This window comes from Rhodnius prolixus, unplaced genomic scaffold (genome assembly GCF_049639745.1).
Source record: "Rhodnius prolixus isolate KJV_2025 unplaced genomic scaffold, Rpr scaffold_12, whole genome shotgun sequence".
Taxonomy (NCBI): domain Eukaryota; kingdom Metazoa; phylum Arthropoda; class Insecta; order Hemiptera; family Reduviidae; genus Rhodnius; species Rhodnius prolixus.
Window position 1 is genome coordinate 9,704,501 of NW_027411635.1, and position 16,498 is coordinate 9,720,998.

At 35.4% G+C, this 16,498-nt stretch overlaps 3 protein-coding genes across 4 annotated transcripts in view; 1 reads left to right on the plus strand and 2 right to left on the minus strand.

The window, feature by feature from the left end:
- Positions 1-1,277, minus strand: part of Rme-8 (receptor mediated endocytosis 8) — a 30,998-nt gene extending 29,721 nt beyond the window's left edge. The window contains exons 1-2 of the mRNA XM_074143194.1: positions 957-1,277; positions 4-75 (exon numbers count right to left, since the gene is read on the minus strand). Coding sequence (XP_073999295.1) covers positions 4-74 — 71 coding nt within the window. The 5' untranslated portion in view covers position 75; positions 957-1,277. The remainder of the gene's footprint in view (positions 1-3; positions 76-956) is intronic.
- Positions 1,278-1,813: 536 nt separating this feature from the next.
- LOC141461990 (uncharacterized) lies at positions 1,814-5,406 on the plus strand. Its single transcript, XM_074143530.1, has 5 exons — positions 1,814-2,021; positions 2,987-3,168; positions 3,657-3,809; positions 3,906-3,980; positions 5,115-5,406. The coding sequence occupies exons 2-5, from the start codon at positions 3,009-3,011 to the stop codon at positions 5,198-5,200; spliced, it is 474 nt and encodes a 157-aa protein (XP_073999631.1). The 5' UTR covers positions 1,814-2,021; positions 2,987-3,008; the 3' UTR covers positions 5,201-5,406.
- A 964-nt stretch (positions 5,407-6,370) lies between these two features.
- On the minus strand, positions 6,371-16,061 carry LOC141461989 (fizzy-related protein homolog). Of its 2 annotated transcripts, XM_074143529.1 has the most exons (11): positions 15,849-16,061; positions 15,366-15,476; positions 14,908-15,275; positions 12,685-12,873; positions 12,136-12,273; positions 11,778-11,966; positions 10,904-11,128; positions 8,952-9,084; positions 8,700-8,863; positions 8,424-8,621; positions 6,371-7,373 (listed from the first exon to the last, which is right to left on the minus strand). In XM_074143529.1, the coding sequence occupies exons 3-11, from the start codon at positions 15,238-15,240 to the stop codon at positions 7,332-7,334; spliced, it is 1,611 nt and encodes a 536-aa protein (XP_073999630.1). In that variant the 5' UTR covers positions 15,241-15,275; positions 15,366-15,476; positions 15,849-16,061; the 3' UTR covers positions 6,371-7,331. The 2 variants fall into 2 exon arrangements, with proteins under 2 accessions (XP_073999630.1, XP_073999629.1); XM_074143528.1 differs by lacking the exon at positions 15,366-15,476.
- Positions 16,062-16,498: the final 437 nt, after the last annotated feature.

Sequence of the window (16,498 nt, forward strand, 5' to 3'; positions counted from 1 at the left end):
CACTTTCCCTTCCATGTGGAATGTTTGGTGACGAGAAAGCATATAAGATCTTCGTTGTCCGACAGTGGAAGCATTCTGTAACAGACATAAATATAAAACAACCTGGTGGGTAGACACTCACATGAATTTTAGTTACAAAAACTTATGTTGTCGATAGAATGGAAAATAGGTAAAAAATAGGAATTTATATATTTGTTCCCCATTTTTCTTTATCATTGCTTGTGAAAATATGAAATAAAAACTAAAAAATAAAATAAATAGATATAAAAGCTCTGTTAAGGCCATTTTTATTGGGGAAAAAAGTCGTGAGGCACTAAAAAAATTATAAAATGTTCCTTTCTCGAATTTCGTTGAGAAACTGACCTTACTTTTTGGCGCACTCCTTATATCAGACCGTGCGTCATGAGTCAGTGAAATGCTTCATACTTTCAATAGACTCTACATCAGTCAGTCTAATCAAATAACACACTCTACTTGATTTCTTACATTGTACTTAATGCTGTGATTTAATTTACATATTCTACATACAGCAACTGATCTTCTTCAGTGAAAAAGTTATGTTTTTGGCTCGTTACTAAACGACTGCCTTTACTATTTTCCACTAACGGCTAACACAGCATACATGCTGAATGTGTGCAATAAATGCTCTAAATTAGCCATCAATCAAACAGAGCAAAATCCAGGTTTAGTTAAATAGCTATAAAATGCCTACAACAGGCACAACACAATGGATTACAGTTTCAATATTAATGGTAAATTCATAAGAAGTTACAAAAAATTGTTCTTAATGTCGTCAATAAAACTCTTTGTTTACTATTCGCTATTTTATTATTCATCGAAATTATACGTAATATGATTTTTTAATTTTTCATAGCAAGAAAAGATGTGTACCTGGTTCAACATTAAATTTCTTACATATTAACATTTTAAAAAAAGAAGATAAACAATTAAATTACCTTGCTATAATTTTAAAATCCACATAGTTCTCTAAAGACAATCTAACAAATCACATTTACTAAACCATTCAAACTTAGCAATCACAAATTGAATTTCACAATCTAAATAAGCTTTCCTAGTGCTAAATACAACCGCTATAAATTCAATTACAATTACATCTTTTAATTGATTTCATGTCCATTATTTCCTACTAAACTTCTATAAGTATAATCTAGAGGCTAGATAAAATAATGAAAAAATAGATAAGAACGGAATGGTAAATCTCTGTTAATTTACATGACGTAGAATTGTAAACCACAACAAATTTGAAACCTCACCAGCCTCAAGTCCACACTGGCTTACTTATAAACCATTTTTTTAACAATGAACCGAAATTCCTTTTTTTTATTCTTTTTTTCTAAACTACTCAAATCTGCAATATTTTTTTGTGGCCACGCTTTAAAAGCGGAATTCGGTAATAAAATAAATATTACAAGTAATACTGAACAAGAGATAGCATTATTACAGTAAACCAATGTTTTTTTTAATTTCTTCATCTGTCGGGAAGGGGTATTAAAATGGTTCTTATACAGCAAAGGAAATATTGTGATTTGACATATTTTTGAAATTAAGGTTTTCATAGGTAATTTGTACAGAATAGTGGATAACCTAAGAAGGGGGGGAATACAAAAGTCATCATTTAGTAAATATTCTAAAATATTCTAATCTGTAACTTAAATTCAAGTTAAACAGAAAAAAAGCTTAGCGTTGGTAGCACATCACAAATTTGGATCATTTGGACTAAATATTCTTACGACTGGGAACTCAATCGATAAAGTAATATATCGATTCAGCTGAGTGTTCGTTAATCTTATCGGGAAGTTGGTTATTGAAACCTGGAACTGGAGCTCAAATTTAGAGAAGGTTATTGGTGATTTCAAATTGCGAAGATTCTATTTTTGTTAGTTAAATTTATCTTTCTCAAAAACTTTGTGATGAGACGATTACGTCTTCGTGGACTTTTTCTTATTTAAAAAAATGTATAATTGGAATCAGTTTGCTGGGTATTTAAGCTTTCAAATCAAGTAAGTTCATATTGTTTTGATTATTTTCTAGAGTCATATTTAAGGCATCAAACATAAAAGAAATATTGTTGGTTGAAGTAGCAGATTCCATAAAAAAAAAAATTGTGTCTTTGTTGCGCTATTTATATATGAAGGACAGTTCCTTGAAATTTTTCAGGTACCTCAATTATATGTAAATCTTGTGCCTCCAATTTTAACTTCATTGAAGTGTTTAAATTTGCAAATAATGTGCTACCATAGACTAAAGAAACAAGTTGTTATAGTCCGACAAGTCTGGGAAGTACAACACTTCCAATGCCTGCAAGTCTTCAATTGCGTCTAAGAACTTATTCAGTACTTTCGGCCAGTAAAACCTTTTTCCATTAAATTTCTAATTTTTTAGTTCAAGTACCTGCTCGATATCTTGTTTAATAGAAGTTGGAAAGTACGCATAATGTGGTTGCCAGTTCAGCTAAAGTTCATGTACCACCTTCCTACATCTCACTTTCGCCTTTCCTTTGGTTTGCAGATTCTGAAGCTATCTGTGACTTTAGGACTGTCAGTACTACAGCCAGGGCACCAGTATTTGTGTTTGTAGAAGTTGTTAAGTATGCATTTTTTTGGCTGTTTATTCACTTGCCGCAGTTCTACACCTCATTAGTACTGTTCCCATTGTAAGGAGACTTTGAGCTGAACTTCCTTAATTCAGCAACTACAACTGGGCACGACTTGAGATCTGTTAGACTGAGCAAAACATAAATTATCAGTCTGTTTTGTTTTATTATAACTTGAGTATCAGTTTGTAAGTATATCCATCACAGTAAGGGTTTCTGTAGAAGGCCTGCAAAGAAATTTGCCTGCTGTACTAATCTGCTTTCCAAGAATTGCTCAATATTCAGGGAATACCTCAGATAACTAGAGTGTCTTGAGTTTTTTAAAATGTGACCCAAACTAATAATACTCTAATTTTAATTTTCTGTTTCCAGGTTGGCTGCATGGTAATTCAGAATGGAAGGGTGGACAACAGATCCAGAGGAGTCTACTGAACCAGTATTATGTTTTACGCCAAAAAATTCACATTTGGATTCGCCCATTAACAGTGCGGACACTACGCCCGGATCGCCAGCGAACCTGTTGTGGAATTTCTCAATACCAGAGGTAGATCAAAGTAAGTACTTTTCGATCTCTTAGATGGTTGGGATTATTGTAGCCACATCTGAAGGCATCTTGTACGTCAATAATTGTAAAAATGAATACAAATAAAATTTCTGTTTTTATAAACTGAGTAAGTTTATGTAAACACTGGACTAACGTTGATGTTTCAAAGACACCATAATGTACTAAGGTGTAAGAAAAGTTTAAGAAACATGTTTTGAACGTTACGGTTCAGAAAATACTTTGTTGACTAATAACCTTGCTGCTGAATATTTAGACCTGGAAATTCCGCTCAGTTCAAAAACATGGTTTAAGGGCTTTAAGGACAAATTAAAGGCATTTTATGGTAAGAGAAATCTGCCTGAGAAGATAATAAAATGAAACTCTATAGCAGTCTTCTGTTGTATTCCTCAGAAATGTAGGGAAATGGTCAAAACTGCTAAAAATAACTTTCAGCTTGGACATTCTTATTTTTGTACAGTCCAATATTTATTTTTGCAGAAATCAAGGATGCTGCTAGTGAACTCGCTTCTGGTATCAGAGAAAGACGCAGAAAACGCAGACGATTACTAAATTCATCGCCAACCATTAGCTATCTCAAACGGAAATTCAGTCCTTCTATTCTCAATGTAACGTCGCTATCCGATAGTTTACGTAAGTTAAAAAATATATAAAAGTTGGTATTACATGTACAGGTTGAGATTATGTGGATGTCAGAAAAAAATTTAAACATGCATTCATACTTTGTAGACAAAATGGAGAAAAGTACTGACAGTGATGAAAGCGTTGAAACGGATCAAAGTAAAGAAAAAGAAACTAATCCAGGTATTGTTTTTAAAAGAAATTGCCGTTACTTAATAAAGGAAATTTGTTATTACTTTTAATTAATGTTTAATTCACAGCAAGGTGCAGTAAGACATCTTTCTGCAAGCTGTTAGATCCTCCGCTCCTACCACTTCTTTGTTTCTAGTCGAAATTTCTGTTCACTTGTTTCAACTGATTGCATTGTCTTCCACAAAGAATAGTTCTGTGGCTCTTCTTATTCTTATTTTACAATTGGCTAGTCTTAAGTCGGATGATGGTTCTGTCCAGATTATAGGGCGAGAGTTTAAGACCTTCACTGCCATCATGTTTAATTTTTTCATTTGTTTGTAGAGAGGTGTATAGCCGAGCATGCATGATACGATCTGGTTTGCAATTGATTACTCGAGGTAGGCCATTTTTGAGCACATTCTAGTCTAATAGTTTGCTGTAAAGTTTATTAAAACTCTAACGGAACCTAATTCGTAACGAATTCCATTTCAGAAAGTATTAATTGATGTTATAATTATTCCCTTTATATTGCCAGGAAACCCGTATCATCTTTTTCTTAACTTACCGTCTTTCACCAACCAGAAATGTCATTTATCTGAACATAGACCACCAGTCTAAGGATTTCCCTAGCTAATCCACTTTTTTCTAATTTTCATACAATTGTGAGTCATTTGGATGTTTTAATAGAAATTGGCTGGTATGGATTGTGATAGCGTAAATCATTAACTCATAATGCCCGCTCATTTTAAAAGAACCGCCGCAGTACATGACCAATGGTCACTGATACAAATTTTTTCGTTTTCGAAGAGTTCCGAGTTCATTCCCCCCATTCTTACAGTAACATAAATGTATCGTAATGTTTAGGTTCTCTTATAAATCTCAAAATTAATCTTGAATGTACTGCACATTCCAAAGATTAATGTAACATCAAGGTTTGTAAACTCCGTGGGTTTATTATTATATAGGTAGTGCCTCTTTTTCTTTTCCTGCCTGTAAGTTTTTGACTTGATTTTATGCTATAAAAAACAATTAATTCTTTAAGTGATTTCTTGTCTAAAAACGTATGTTTAGGAAACCTGGAGTTGCACATTAGATGCATACTTAAGAATTCCTCTTAAATATATAATATACTGTGGTTTGTTTCAGATGATAAAACTGAGGACCCCTCGACGAATTCAGCCTCCATTTTGGATGATGGTGATGACGATATTTTTCTAGAAATCAACACGTAATTATCATTTGCCTTCGCTATCGACTACTTGCTATTGTGTGATAACTTATTTTATTTTTTTTTACATAATTGGAAGGTCCTAAAAAAAATTCAATTACAAGTCTTTTCAAGGTTCTCTGCTCAAAATTCATTTCTAGTCTTTAAAATATTTAACTCCTTAAAAAAATTTTTATTCTGTATTTAAAAAAATAAATTGTTTATATAAAATACTTTTGATCAGTTTGCTCAACTATCTTCCAATAAAAATAAAATGATTGGCTTACTATTAAAAAAAAATAAATCATTTTTATCAATAGATATATGCGATGTCTGAATTGGGACGCTTTATAAGTATGCTTGGAGATAGTTCCTCATAATTATATATAGGAACTAATTCTGTATGTGTAATGAATTAAGTATTTGAAAAGCATGCTTACAGTTCCTCTCACCTACATATGTATGGTAGGTCTGTATATTGAACTGACGCAACGGTCAAGGCGCATGCTAGAGGTCCTCTTAATATTAATTAAAGCCTCTTAAAGCAAAACATTAACTATTTATTGATTGCAGAACCGCTATGCACTGTTTCAAACTGTGGAATGTATGATGTAGGTTTTGGACCCTCAATTTACCAAACGTTTCGGCATGGATGTGTCCTTATTGGCTGAAAGGATAAGAAGGTGTGCTAAATGAGAGGCGTGTGATCCATGTGGAAAATTGTTTTAATAGTTCATTAGATTGTTCTGATTTGTGGTATCTAAAAGAAGAGTAAAGCACTTACTATTATCTAGGTGGTAAATCTTTATATTGTACTTCCTTTGCAAACATTTAGGAGTAAAAGTTATTTTCACATTTAACTTTATTTCAAATTGTAATGATGGAGGCAGTGGGCAAGCTTAAGTTTTAGTAATCCCTTCGGAGAATATTTTTAATAGAATGTAACTTCCGAGAGCCAAGCCTCCAAAATTTTGTATTAAATACATTTAATGAATACAGAATTTATTTGATATATATTTAATGAAAATAACATTTTACAATAAATTCTATCCTTCTTCAAGATACGTTTATAAAATTATACTTCTTTAGTTTCATTTGAGACCACTTATAAGATGGTTTCAGGGTACCTTGAGCGCCATTAAAAAATTGGCCACTGCCCAAAAAACTTGGAATTCGAAATAATAAACAAAAAAAATATGTAAATGAAAGACTATTCTTTTTTAATGTGTACATTTTTTTTGAAAATATGTTTCGAAACTGATCCACAGTGTGAAAACTGATAAATAGAATGAACTCGTGAGCCTGAATTCCGGATGAATCCACAAATAAAAAAATGAAAAATAAGAAAAAAAACGAATAAAAAGGAAAGTCTATTTACTATGAAAAATCTCTGATTATCTAAGATTGTTGTATGCATTAAATATAAACTAATGACTCTGAATTACAACAGATACAGGATTCACAAAGATAAAAGGGAACAGAGCAAATTTAGAATTTAAGGCTCTAGTTTAAAGATACACCTTTACAAATAACATCATTACTTGGAATTTCTAGATAAAAAACAAACTACAAACATTCCAGCATTAAAAATTCTGGATTGCAATGGATTCAGATATTTTCCATAACAGCTATAGAAACAATCAGGAATTGATTAATTGGTATTAATCAAAACACTTTGGAACTCTGGATTAAAATAAATTGATTGAGATTCCCTCAAACAAGCGAGGTAAGCAAATAAAAAATTAGAAATTTATGGATTACAAGACATCCAATCTAACAGCGAGGTAACCAACAGAGGGTACTGTACATTAAGCAATAAGAAATTGTAATGTCTGAACCAATCTAAGGAATAGCAAAAATTCAGGATTTAAATTCTTGATTAAATGGGATTAACCCAAATTCGAGCTCTCCGTAAATTTTTTAATTAATTCAATTTAAGAAAAATAGTTCGTTTGGTCTAACAAGTTTATCCCTTTTTTTTATTGATCAGTTTCAAATCCACAGGTTTTTGTACTTCATAATATAATTCTGGATTAAATTTAAAATGTACAATAAATCTATTTATATATTTTTTTAAAATAATATATATGAATATATAAAACAGAAATATTTTTAATATAAAAAAATAAAAATTTTTTACATAAATTTTTTTATTATTAACGAATATTGCCAAATAAATTCAATACGGATTTACATTCCTGAAACAGAAATAAAAAAAAATTCAGCATCTGGTTTGAAATGTTTAAATATAATGTTTGAATTATATGTTCGCAAGATTTTTATTAGCAAGCGGAAAGGAACGTAAAAATAATACACTTCTTGTGAAAATTGTTTTCTGGAATACTCAGGGTCTAAAAAATGGAAGTTTTGGGATAGGTCTTTTGACAGCTCAAAGTTATCAGTAGCATATCAGAAGCTTCCTGCCGGATTTTGAGGGCCGCGCGATCATATTTCTTATTTTATTTTCTGACGGACATTCTAGAAAGAATAATCTACTATAGGATCCAATAATCAGCAGTTGCAGAGTCGACTATATCGCCCAGCTCAAGTTTTGTATCACGGATCATTTGCCATCTTACTAGAAAATGTAAAAGTGCTATATTTGTGGCAGGAATATTGTAATCGAAACTTCCGCTAGATGGCAGGGACTGCTGGCTATATTTTTATTACAACTCTATAGTCTGACCGTTCGACTATGAGACTCCACGAGAAGGATAATCGTCAACAAAAAAAGAGCATTCGTATTCGGACGCTCTGCCTGTCCAATGCAGTACATTTTTCTATCACCTTCCGTTTCCCTGAGTCACGAAATTTAATTATTTTGTATATAGTAGTAACTTAATTTTCTGATGTACCTTAGTATAAGTGAAATTTAAGGTTTACTTCTTATTTTCTATTTCCAGTTATTTTGGTTTAATTTTCTTTTCCGTTAAATAAAGGTTGCTTCTGTTCAGTATAACGTAATAGAGGGTTATTTTTTTTAGCTTCCTGACGTCGATGTCCTATTACCTCCTCTTTTTCATGGCGGAGCTATCCCTTCAGAGGCACCCTTGAGAGTATTTTTATTTGGGGCTGTTTAGGGCTACCGGACTCGGATAGCATTGGCTATCTGGCACCCTAAGACAGATTACCGTCCTCCCAAGAGGGGCCGAAAAGTCCCCCTCATCACTAGCTACTATACTAGAGAAACTACTATAAATACTTAAATTCTATTTTAAGAATAACATATTTAAAAAAATTATTCATACCCTATGTGATCGAACTTTGCTGAAAACATTCCAAAACCTCAAAGTTTCATCTCCTGCTCCGGTGACAATGGATTCTCCGTCGGGTGACATTGCTAGGTACAGCACTCGATACGAGTGGCCAGTCAGTTTGGCCACATGACTCAGTGTAGGATACTTCCAAACTAGAATTTGATTCTGAGAATATCCATGGGTGCTCACCTATCAAACACAAATGAAAGTAATCCGATTAAATGATCAAACTAATTTGAGGTTTAGGATAGTAACCCGTTTACTTACCAACTCAGATGAATGTTTAGACCAGGCTAGATTGCAGACTTGTGACCCGGTATCCACACATTGCATAGGCTGCCCGGTCAGAGTGTTCCAAAACCGAATACATCTGTCAGCTGTTCCTCCGCCACTGGCCAGCAGACCATGATGATGGGGTGACCATGCGATCGCTGGGAAAATTCAAAGACATCACAATTACATCACCAATAAGCATGTTATTCAACTAGTTTAGTAACATTAAGTGACAGGGAGGGTTACCTTTGACAGCAGCTTGATGCTCCGTGTAGGTCTGAATGGGACAAGTAGAATGCATATTCCAAACATACAGTCTGTTGTCATTTCCTCCAGAAGCCAGATGTTGGTTATCTGGTGACCACTTCAATCCGCACACCTGCGGAGAAAAGAATGAAACCGTGACTTTTCTCGAACATGAGGAGGAAGGTATTGTAAAGTTTTTCTAAAAAAAAACTTTACTTACACAACTAATGCCTGCCACTAGTTATTAAATATGTGGGTTTGATTAACTAATAAAACTCGCTAAAGTTTGTAAGTAATAACCTGATTTATTAACACGTTAACATTACTCACATTAACATTTACAAGCAACTAACGCTATTCATTACAGTCACCATTTACAACAGTCACAACAGTTTACTGTTACTTACTCACTTCGTAACGCCACAAAACTGTTCCCCGACTGACCACTGGTCCGCACTGCACCGAATTGCACTAGTCTCAGCTGCACTAACACAGCTCTACTCATCAACTGACTAATTGCCCAACTAGCTACCACTGAAGCACTCCGCAACACTGACTCTCCAAGACTAACTCATAAACTTGACTAATAACTATAAACTCTAATAACTCCTTAAAACTTGCTTGAAACTTGATTAACACTTGATTAGAAACTGTTAAAACTGCCTTCTCCAGCTGTGTCGGCCTCCTTTTAACTGCGTGCCTCCCTCCAACTGGGACTGCCCTCCTCCAACTCTCTGAGCATAAGTTTCCACGCCCTCCTGACGTTCATTGGTTGGAAAACACATACTGCCACCACCTCAGCTGTGAGCCGCCTCCTCCCATTCTCCGTCTCTCTCCAACTCCGTCTGTCTCACTCTCACCTGTCAATCACAGGCTGGGAAACACATATGCCACCACCCCAACTGAGGCCTTTCTCTTAGCTGGCTTTTACACAGGTCACTAACTCCTTGAACAATCTAGCCCTTGCCTTTCTAGTTCAAGTAAAGACCGGCCCTTTTGTCTACACAGTGGTGGCCTGTTACCGGCTTTAGTCGCTTAACCCCTAGAACAATCTAGGCCTTTCTTTTCTGCCACAATTAGATACCGCCCCTTTTGTTTATGCAGTGGCGGCCTGTTACTGACTTTGGTCGTTCAACCTCTAGAACAATCTAGGCCTTTCTTCTCTGCCCAGGTCAACTTCGTTACAGTATCATTAACTCAGTTCATAGTGCTTGTGGAGATTCCAGGTCCACCTTCAGCTCCCTAACCTCAGATTTTGCGTTCCTACGAGGTTCTCAGAGCTGAGTAGTCGATTAAAAATGTCTGCAACGCGAGAACACTGTTCGGAGCACCCATGATTTCAGATTTTGATGCGCCTTAAATAAAACAGAAACAAACTAGGGCATGAAGGATACGTCTACCGTCATATGGGGGACACCCCATACCAGCAAGTCAAGAAAGCTTGGTTTGCGAGGGCATAGACCTCACTAAGCAACCCATGATCAACAATCGAGCACTGAGCCCTGAGAAATCCCAGAAATATCAATATCAAAAGTCTTCAGCCCTTGATCTACATGTATTGATAGACTTGTGGGAGGGTCAAGTCAGTGGTTTACCAGAGAAGGGCTATCAGCCAGCTTTATATCCAGCGCTATGTGAGATCCAAAAGCTGTTTAGAAAAAGCTAGAGGTTCTAAATGACTGTAAATACCCCGGATTTTTCGTTCGGCACGCAGTTTATTTATTAAATAAGGTGAGGCAAAACAAAGAATATCTTTACTCTCAATTTGGAGGATTTGGAAGGTTGCATTAGAACCACCTCGAAATTCCTAGACTTGAACCTACTGAGCCTATCTGGGATATGTAAGAAAATGACTCAACGTAGCGTGAACATATGTTTGAGAGAACAATCAGAAGAAGCACTTTATGAGAATATGCCTTGAAATTGGTGCTTATAATTAAAACTACGTTTACCTCTTGCCTATGCCCGGGTAATCTTCGTTCTGGAGTGGAAGCCGGCGTCCGGACGTCTCGCTGCAGTATCATGCGGTCCCTTGAACCAGAGGAAAGCACATCAGCAGACCAGGCTAAAGCACCTACACGAGCCGTGTGACCAACTAGCTTGGAGATCTGCTTGTTGGCAGCCACATCCCACACCTGAACGTAGCCAGAGTTGGTGCCCACAGCTACCAGGTTTCCCTGTAACACACAGAGGTGAAAATTGCAATCATCAATCCGCTATAACATCATTTTTCAAGAAAAGTGACAGACAAAAAACTCATTAAAGTAAAAAGTAAAGTAATCGCCTATTTTTTCAGGCGGGGCTTAACCTCCAACTACCAATTAGGTGTCGTGGACAAAGGCGACTAGCAAACATACTTTACTGTAAATTTCTTTTACTAACCATTAAATAAAATCCAAGGCCTATAGACCGGGGAATCGAACCCAGTACCACAATACATATTAGCTTCGCAGGTCTCGCCTCTAACCGCTCGGCTACCGGGGCGCCCAAAAACTCATTATGTAGTATTTACTTCAACCGAAGTATAAATCAACTCAAATCCGAATTCCGTCCTTTTAGGACGTATTTATCTCGAACAAATATGCTCAGGAATAGTGAACGTGAATATATCGAATCCCCATAGGGGTGGGTGTTGGCGAAGTATTTATGAAGCGTGAATTTGTAGGCGGCAGATCCTCAGTTAGAATTCCACGTGTAGCTACTTTTTGTAATTCATTCATTTGTAATTCGCTCCGTTCATGATACTTTCAGATTAATAGATAGACGTAAGGCCCCGTCTGAAAAAGATGGGGATTCAATTACATTATAGCCACAAAAATTACTTACCCGATCATTCCAGGATACAGACGTAACATTGTGGCCATCAGCGGAGACGTCACACAGCCGGGTTACTTGACTAGTATAGGCTGACCACAAATAGACACAACTCCCCAGACCAACAGACAGTACGTTCTGCGAGGACCAGTCCACCAAGTTCAAGTAAAAATCATCCTGCAGTTCTGGGGCATCCAAGACCTAGTGAATGCCATTTACAGATTAACTTAAAAATAGGCTTAAGTATATAGTGGAAAAGAGTCACCAAAGAATAAAAGGTAGAGAAATAACTGAAAAAATATTATTAAGTATATTTTTAAAACTGTGGGAATTCCCGCTGTTTTATAACGTAACTAGATCATTTACTCACTTTAAATGGTATCCGAGAGATCTTCCTTGTAGCCTTCCTTGGTGATCTCAATAGCTTTTGGCTGTTTGGCCCGACAGGTGACAAGGAGTAAGGAGCGACAGATTCTATGTTTGTTTCAGGTTCGACTGATATATTATACTGTTGACAAATCAAATTTTTTTAGCACATTGACACTTATTTTGTTTGTGAATATTGAAACTACATTTTGAGTGAGATCGGACTGCTCTTGACAGCAGTATAAGGTTTTTTTTTTTTTGCGCATCAACAGCTGAGGTCATTAGCGCCCGGAGCTTTTTCCAGTGCACTGTCGGCCTCCGGACAGTGTTCTCTCGTTACAGACAACACTGTCCATCACCGGACAGTGAGCTGTAAGAAGCTCCTAGGAAGAGAAAATCTAAGGGTCAGCTGCTGGATTCGAACCCGGGACCTCCGCGTGGGAGTCCAGTATGCTAACCTCATAGCTATTCCCTTCCCTCAGTATAAGGTTTATATATTTGCGTACGTGAATTGACAACTAAAATTCTCCAGTGTGAAAACAAATTTACATACCTGAAACAGGTTCGGCTTATCCGACTGATTAAAGTTCCTCTTATCATCCGAATTGCTGCGCACTCCATCAATATAGGTACCGAGTAATTCATTTCTGAGTAGATTCGAGTATGCTATGCCATCTCGCGCCGCTTCACCACCTCCACAATCTCGCGTTTTACGCCCTTTCCCGGAAACACATTTATTCTCCTGTAGATATACAAAAGTAATTTTAGTATTAAACACAGTGAGGGCAAAAACGATTTGCACACCTAGTTTTGTTCATTTTAATTTTTTAATTGTTTAAACTGCCACCACACAAATACGCTTTGCGCATTCTCAGTTTGCGTTTAATCTAAAATTTTCAGCAATTCGGGGGATTAACCCATAAACGTAGTTAGACATCAAATGAGTGGAGGAAAGTGAACAGAGAAGTGGAGGATGATGGTGAGGGGAATATACATTGCTAGCAAAGAATTTAGGATGAATTCGTTGAAACGTTCGCCGAGTAGAGGATTTTGGTAACAGGCGTTAAAGTTGAAGACCTTCTAGTTCCCTATACAAAAGGTAGCAAATTTGGCCTGTATGGTGGAGCAGGCCTAGGCAAAACTGTAACAATTATGGAGCTGAGCTAAGGATGACTGCAGGCCATGAAGGTATTGCACCAAAAATGTTACACAGAATAATGGAAATCGCTTGGAGTAAGCGGATGATTCCTCAGGACTGGACACTTTCAGTAACAGTTCGAAATTTTAGAAAAGTGAACAACGGAGTATGCACTATCCACAAAAAAAGTATTATTTCTAAGCGTACCTAGTCAGTTAGTATATGGCAGAATAGTGGCAACAAAAAAAGTGGAAATCTTTTTCGAGACAGAACTTTTTTCTTTTTCGCGGCTTCCATCCAAAAAAAGAACTAGCGATACGATAAAGAGGTACATCGGCCTTTACTAACCTATGTAAAGCATTCAACCATTACAAGTATAGGAAATATTGGAAAAGAAGAATATTAATAAGGTCTAATAATAAACAATATCAATTTTTTTTTATAAGAACTGCAGCAATTATGTCAGGTGTCTAATTAAGGTGAGTGTTATGCAGGGATACTATTTAAGTCCCTTACTTTTCCCTTACATTGAATGAGATGAATGAGACAATGAAAACCTGTCAATCCAAAACAAAAAATTAAGGTGGATTATTAGCATCAAGTGAAATACTTTTCGTTAATAAATGGAGATGTCCTGATTGGGAGTGTTAGGAACATCACCATCAGAGGCAAGATGGGGTGAGAACAAACAGCGGATCGATAGTTTGTCATATAAAAAGAATGTAAGAAACAAGAAACGAGTGTACGATGTTCAGAAAAGAAATCGAGACGAAGAAAAGAATGACCTGGTTGGATAATCTTACAGAAACTGAAATGATCATCAACCAAATCAAATCAAGTCATTGGCCAGAGAAAAAACTGATGGCGCCTACCATCTGTAAATATTTCTACAAGGTAGAAGAAGAAGAGAATAAGTATTATCGATCAGTATTTTACGGTTTTCGCCCATTTTGTACAGAACTGGTCGAGAGTGATAATAAATTGGATCACTGCGACATGATCGCTTTATGAATGTTTTTGTTAAAGAAAAGTAACAGTTTTTGAGAAAAAATTTCAAGGAAGGTGATAGATAAGCCGAATGTAAATTACGTCCAAGTTCAAATAAAGTCTCTGAAGACTTAAGAAAAATCGAAAAGCCGTCCTATAGAGTAACATTTTCAGTGAACTGACATCTTCCGACTTAAAATTTGTTTATGTTACGTAAATAACATATAACATAGAACTTAGGACTTGACTGTATAGTGAAACCCCACTTTAGAAGAGATATAACTTCACCACACTCTAAGAGCCCCGCATAAACTAATTTCCTGGAAAAGGTTTAACATACAAGTTACATACAAGATCTACACGTGAGTATGAAGTTGAAAAAAAAAAAATATTAGAACCATAATGACAAAAAACGCTATAAACTGGAAAAACTATTGAGTGAAGTGGCATTTCCAAAACTGACTGTCTTTAAATTGGAATTTAGTTTCCAATTTGATTTTTGATGTTTTTTTGTACAATAAGATACAATGATTTGTAAAAACCATAAAAATAAAGGTATCAATAAAATACAGGTTGTGCAAATACTATCTTGCTCTCACTGTCGATGGTAGAATTGTACACTTTTCTGAATCCATGACAAAATAAACTTACTGGTAACATAGAAAACCTAGCTTGCCAACTTGCGCCCCCACGATTCGGAATATATCTATCAGATGTTGGTGAACTTATCAGGGCAGGTACACGAAATTTAAATTCCATAGGTGTTTTTTCTGGTGAAAAATCTGACGAATTTCCCAGTACAGTTTTGTTAGAGCCGTTAATACTTTCTTTGGTGAAAATATGAAAATTCAGGGAGTTTTCAATTTCATTCTCTTGATTCGTAACATTTTGTAGATGGCTTTGTTGATCAACTATTCGGCAACTTCGTTCTTGCTGGGCTTTCAAGCGTCTAGCAAATACACTGTTCATGTCGCATTCGTCCATTTTAAGGGTAGTACGATTTCTTTTGCCTTAAGATTCTGCAACACAAAAATTTAAAAAGCATCACACCTGCATATAAAATACAATTACTACTTGATATTGTTAAAAATAAATAAAAAAATAAGTACTGGTGTACTTGCTAAATACTGGCAGACTACAGACACGCACAACAGGCCATCTCCAGATTATGGGAATGGTAAAAATGGATGCCCACAAAGACTGTCTGATAATGCAGGCGCCTGGGGAGTTGTGATTTCACCGAATATTACAATACAATACACCATACACTATCACTATTACAAGATCAAAAAACATGGCTTTACAATGCAATAAGTGCATACAAAAAAATTGTAGGCACACTTACGGTATACAATCTTGCCGCCACTTCTTGTTTCAAAAGTGACAAGGCCTACACTGACCACAGAAACTCTTAGAAATAATTTTATAATGTTGCGAACAAAAAGTAAAATGACTTTCAACTTCAACTGTCAATCATGGACTTAACATTAAATATGAAAATAATACATAAAAAGAAATCAGAAGGTTTTTTAACAGAAAACAGTCTTTTCTGGGTGTGAACACCCCATTACAATAAATTAAATTGCCCTTACCTGGAGAGTGAAGTCTTAATTGTTTCACACTTATTTTCTTCTAAAAATGACAACACATTTGTCCTAATAAATACATTACATTTAAGTTAAAACATATATTTTGGTTAACATAGTAACAGATTAAACAATTGCAGATGCAGACTAAATCTTGTGTTTAATCACCCTAACCTTATTTAAAATAGACTATCTATGCTACTGTACCTGTTTTTGTATCTTTGCATTGCAATATCAAACTGAGTGACAATGTAGCCAAGTTTAGAGATCTCAAATTTTATTACACATATTAATCACATAAAAGTATGGTGAGACTACCAAAAAAAAAAAACGCTGTTCCACTGCATATCCTAAAGATATGAAATTTTTGCGGTAGTATTCATTTAGCTTCAATAATTTAGTTTGAGAGGGGCACCTTTCTAATAGGTACATATAAATGCAAAAAGTCTGCAAATGAGCAGTCTGCTGATATTTTTTTTAAACAATGAATTTATAAAGAATATATAAAACGTAGAATGGCTTAAAAAAACCCTTTGACACGCTTAACAGTGGCATCTAAGAGGAATATCAAATTTAGCTTTAACAAGGAATTAGGAAAAGAAAGGTATCAACGAAATACATTTTTTTTTTATAAATTCGAAACAAATAAAATTCTC